The sequence below is a fragment of the Musa acuminata genome, chromosome BXJ3-7 (genome assembly GCF_036884655.1).
Source record: "Musa acuminata AAA Group cultivar baxijiao chromosome BXJ3-7, Cavendish_Baxijiao_AAA, whole genome shotgun sequence".
In the NCBI taxonomy this organism is placed as follows: domain Eukaryota; kingdom Viridiplantae; phylum Streptophyta; class Magnoliopsida; order Zingiberales; family Musaceae; genus Musa; species Musa acuminata.
Window position 1 is genome coordinate 545,871 of NC_088355.1, and position 3,785 is coordinate 549,655.

General features: G+C 41.6%; 1 protein-coding gene across 1 annotated transcript; it reads left to right on the top strand.

Annotated features, from left to right (window-relative positions):
* Positions 1 to 3,785, top strand: LOC103990996 (probable WRKY transcription factor 4). Its single transcript, XM_009410331.3, has 4 exons — positions 1 to 519; positions 1,238 to 1,923; positions 2,002 to 2,157; positions 3,129 to 3,785. The coding sequence occupies exons 1-4, from the start codon at positions 136 to 138 to the stop codon at positions 3,421 to 3,423; spliced, it is 1,521 nt and encodes a 506-aa protein (XP_009408606.2). The 5' UTR covers positions 1 to 135; the 3' UTR covers positions 3,424 to 3,785.

Here is a 3,785-nt window from a genome sequence, read left to right on the forward strand (position 1 = left end):
ACTACCACGGCGTCGGCCGCCTCCCAGGATCTCCAACTGCCGATTCCACAACCGAATTTGTCGTAACGCCATCTCGATCGACGCACCGGTGAAGAGTCGAGGCCCAAAAGGTCGTTCCTTTTCCACTCAGCTGCCATGGCGGAGCCCCAAGGCGGGGCTCAGCGGCCTCCGCCACGGCCGGCGATAGCCCTCCCTTCACGCTCCTCCATTGAGAGCCTGTTCCGCCCCGCCGACGTCAGCCCCGGCCTGTCGAGCCTCTTGGCGGACCCCGACCTGGAGTATCCGTCCTTCTCGCAGCTCCTCGCCGGCGCCATAGGGCCTCTGGCGTCGGCGCCGCCGCCATTCTGGCACGAGGCGAGAAGGGAGTCCGGAGGAGGAGCAAATGAAGTGGCTTTGAGCCTGGGACAAAGCCGACCGGTAAATCTTACGTCAACGCGGCTGCCGCTCATCACGTTCCCTCAGGGGATCAGCCCATCGAGCTTGTTCCAATCTCCTCCTTCACTCTTCTCCCCTGTGCAGGTGAGCATTCGAAGCTTTTCCTGCAACAATTGTTGTTGCAGGTGAAGGATTGTTTGGATTAATGCTTTAGTTAAAGAAGAAGAATCTGTGCGTGGTTTTGCAAATCAGAATTGACTTTTTACTTTTGTCACTTCACAAGTTCTTACGGGCGATCATATACTATTAAGTTAAAGAGACAGTCTAATAAATTTAACACGAAGATGGAGATGAAGTCCTCCTCATCCTTCATCTGTTCAGGTCACTTTTGGGTCTGATTAAAGTAGGCTTTAGTAGGATTACTTGTTCTTTCTTCTTTTGGTTAGAGGATCTTTGACAGTTTGAGATCAGCAAAGACTGGTCTGATTCTGGAGGATGACAATGGCATGGACATTATCGAACAAAAAATTTGTGTTTTCCTCTGAAACGGGCAAATCATTAGCAAAGCCTAACCTGTGAATGTTGTTTGATGCTTTTTATGGATATTGTCAAACATACATACACTTTTTACATGAACAATATATTGAAGATGTTTGAAATAGTCAGTATAATCATGTCATATATGAACATCAATTTTTTGGAACTACATGCATATTTGAGATACGAATGTGCTTGTATACATCATATTAACTTGCGAGATTGTTGTAGTTTAATCCATTGGTGTAGGATGAATATTATTTATGCTCATTTGGAAAAACAATGGCAAATAATTACATCTTGTTTGGATAATGAACTCATGCAGGGACAGTATGGAATATTGAATCAGCAGAACCAACCCCAAGCTACAGTTCAGGCTGCACGGTCTCATGCATATGATCCAACTTCATATTCTTCTACTCTCTCTGCAGCACCAGCAACAACAGCAGTAGCCTCCTTGAGACACCTGCCGACACCTTTTAATCTCTCCTCAGCGCAGCAGATGCCCCAATATAACTCCACTTCTGAATCTGCACATGGTGATAGAAGATCTCAACCTTCAACCCTTGTTGTTGACAAACCTGCTGATGATGGCTACAATTGGCGAAAATATGGGCAGAAGCAGGTGAAAGGTGGTGAATATCCTCGGAGCTACTACAAATGTACGCATCAGAAATGCCCAGTTAAGAAGAAGGTCGAGCGTTCTTTTGATGGGCAAGTGACTGAAATAGTTTACAAGGGACAGCACAATCATCAGCCACCTCAGCAGAATCGGCATGCAAAGGAAGGTGGTAGCTTGGCAAGCGGGTCTAACGGTTCAAAACCTGAACCTGCTTCACAAGGTCTCTATGAAAGTTTCGGCAAATCAAGCGAGACTACATACAAGAGAAACTTGGAATCTGATCATGACTCAAGCAAGTATATATCGGATTCTAGTGATGATGAAGAAGCTGGAGAAATTGCAATGAGGACAGATGAATTGGATGAAAATCAGCCAGATTTAAAGAGGAGGTAAGATTTGTGACTATATGATCTGATTGTGTGTATTTTCCAGTTCAATCCATGACAGCTTCTTGTTTAATTTGGCAGGAAAATGGACATCAGAAACAACCAATCAGCATCATACTGTACAGTGACAGAGCCTAAAGTTATTTTTCAAACAACAAGTGAAGTTGATCTTTTGGATGATGGTTATAGGTGGAGGAAATATGGGCAAAAAGTGGTGAAAGGAAATCCTCATCCCAGGTGATACATCCTCTCTGACACATGATATTTTTCCACTATAAACATTGTGGTTGGTGTGGAGAATGGAGTTCAGAATTCAGAATGTCTAAATCGATGCAGCTTTCTACAATAATTTTTAGGAATAATTGTCTCTTTCTTGTTTGATCGATCTACTGCTACCAAATGTTGAATCAAATATTATAATTTTATTGCTGCTGCAAAGCCTCTTGATGTAACCTTACCTTTTAGATTTTACTTTTATCAGGAAATTTTTCTTTCCATCTTGATATAACCTTAGCAACCTTCTCAAATACATTCCTTCTCATGATTTACCTTTTTTGTATAATCGCATTTGTATCACATGTATGCTAATGCATTTTTTATCTTATGAAACTTCAATCTTTCAATTTATACTGCTTGATGGGACATCCTACCATGAAGAATCTCCTCTTTTTTGAATTAGCTTCAAAACCATTAACCTCCTCTGCATCTTGTACATGTAATCTATCTGTAGCTGCTATTACTTGAATTAATTTAGAATTTGATGGACGATCAATCAGCTAGATTACAGTTAAGCACAGGGGACAACCGCACAGCTATTTTCAAAACCATGGACTATTGCTTCTTCAGTTTCCTCTGTTTAATTTTGTAGAATGATTATTTCTTGGCATTAAGGTCTATTTTGCTGAAAACCGTCTCAGAACTTGTTTTCTGAGTCACCATAATCACAAGATTTGTGTAAATTTCATCATCTTTCAGTTGGCTTATCATGACACTCAAACTTTCTGATTGATCAAGATGGAGAGCAAATTTGTCACATCCAACTAACTTTTCAGAAGGATTTCATGGACTAATGATCTTGAGGAGTCTTTTGAAATGATTGTTACTGTGCATGGCTCCGGCAACTGAATGGCTATGGCGATGTGCCGGTTTCAAGTAGACTATATCTTGTAGTCCTCAGACTTCATCTAAAACTTCTGATGCAAATGCAGGAGCTACTACAAGTGCACTAATTCTGGATGCAACGTAAGGAAGCATGTCGAAAGAGCTTCAACGGATCCTAAAGCGGTTATAACAACATATGAGGGGAAACATAACCATGATGTGCCAGCAGCAAGAAGCAGCAACCACAGCATGCTGAATGCCAATGCTTCTGCAAGCATCATCTCTCCAAACACTCTTCATAACTATTCTAGAAACCAGATTTCCCTTGGTAGCACAGATTTAGGACACAATATCGAACGGCCAGTGGCGATCCAGCTGAAAAAAGAACGTGATGGTGTCTAGTTTTCCAAGTGACTTGCGTGAATACTTGTAGGATTATTATTGTCTTCCAATTTTTTTCTGAAATGATGGACATCACGGGACGACCTCAATCATCATCCGCATTGAGGCATGTTTGAAAAAAGAACATCAATCATCATCTAAATGGCGGCGGGGTTGGAAAACTTGATAAGATCTGCGTTTGAGAGTTGTGCAGCCTGTAACCAAAAAGTACAATGTGTGTTGTTTGTACTAGTTGTTGTATTATTCTTGCCTTATACATCTTTTATCAGTATCGAGTTCAGAATACTAGTTTAGCATTTTTGTACAGCTTGCATGTTCTACACAGAAAAGTAATGGAATGTAAGTGAAGAATTCCTGAATCA

What these genes read in the sequence shown, in the direction of transcription:
- LOC103990996 (XM_009410331.3), top strand. Translation starts at nt 136, where the DNA reads ATGGCGGAGCCCCAAGGCGGGGCTCAGCGGCCTCCGCCACGGCCGGCG. An exon ending in CAGCCAGATTTAAAGAGGAG is followed by an intron (nt 1,924 to 2,001) that starts GTAAGATTTGTG and finishes TTAATTTGGCAG; the next exon opens with GAAAATGGACATCAGAAACA. An exon ending in AAAGGAAATCCTCATCCCAG is followed by an intron (nt 2,158 to 3,128) that starts GTGATACATCCT and finishes ATGCAAATGCAG; the next exon opens with GAGCTACTACAAGTGCACTA.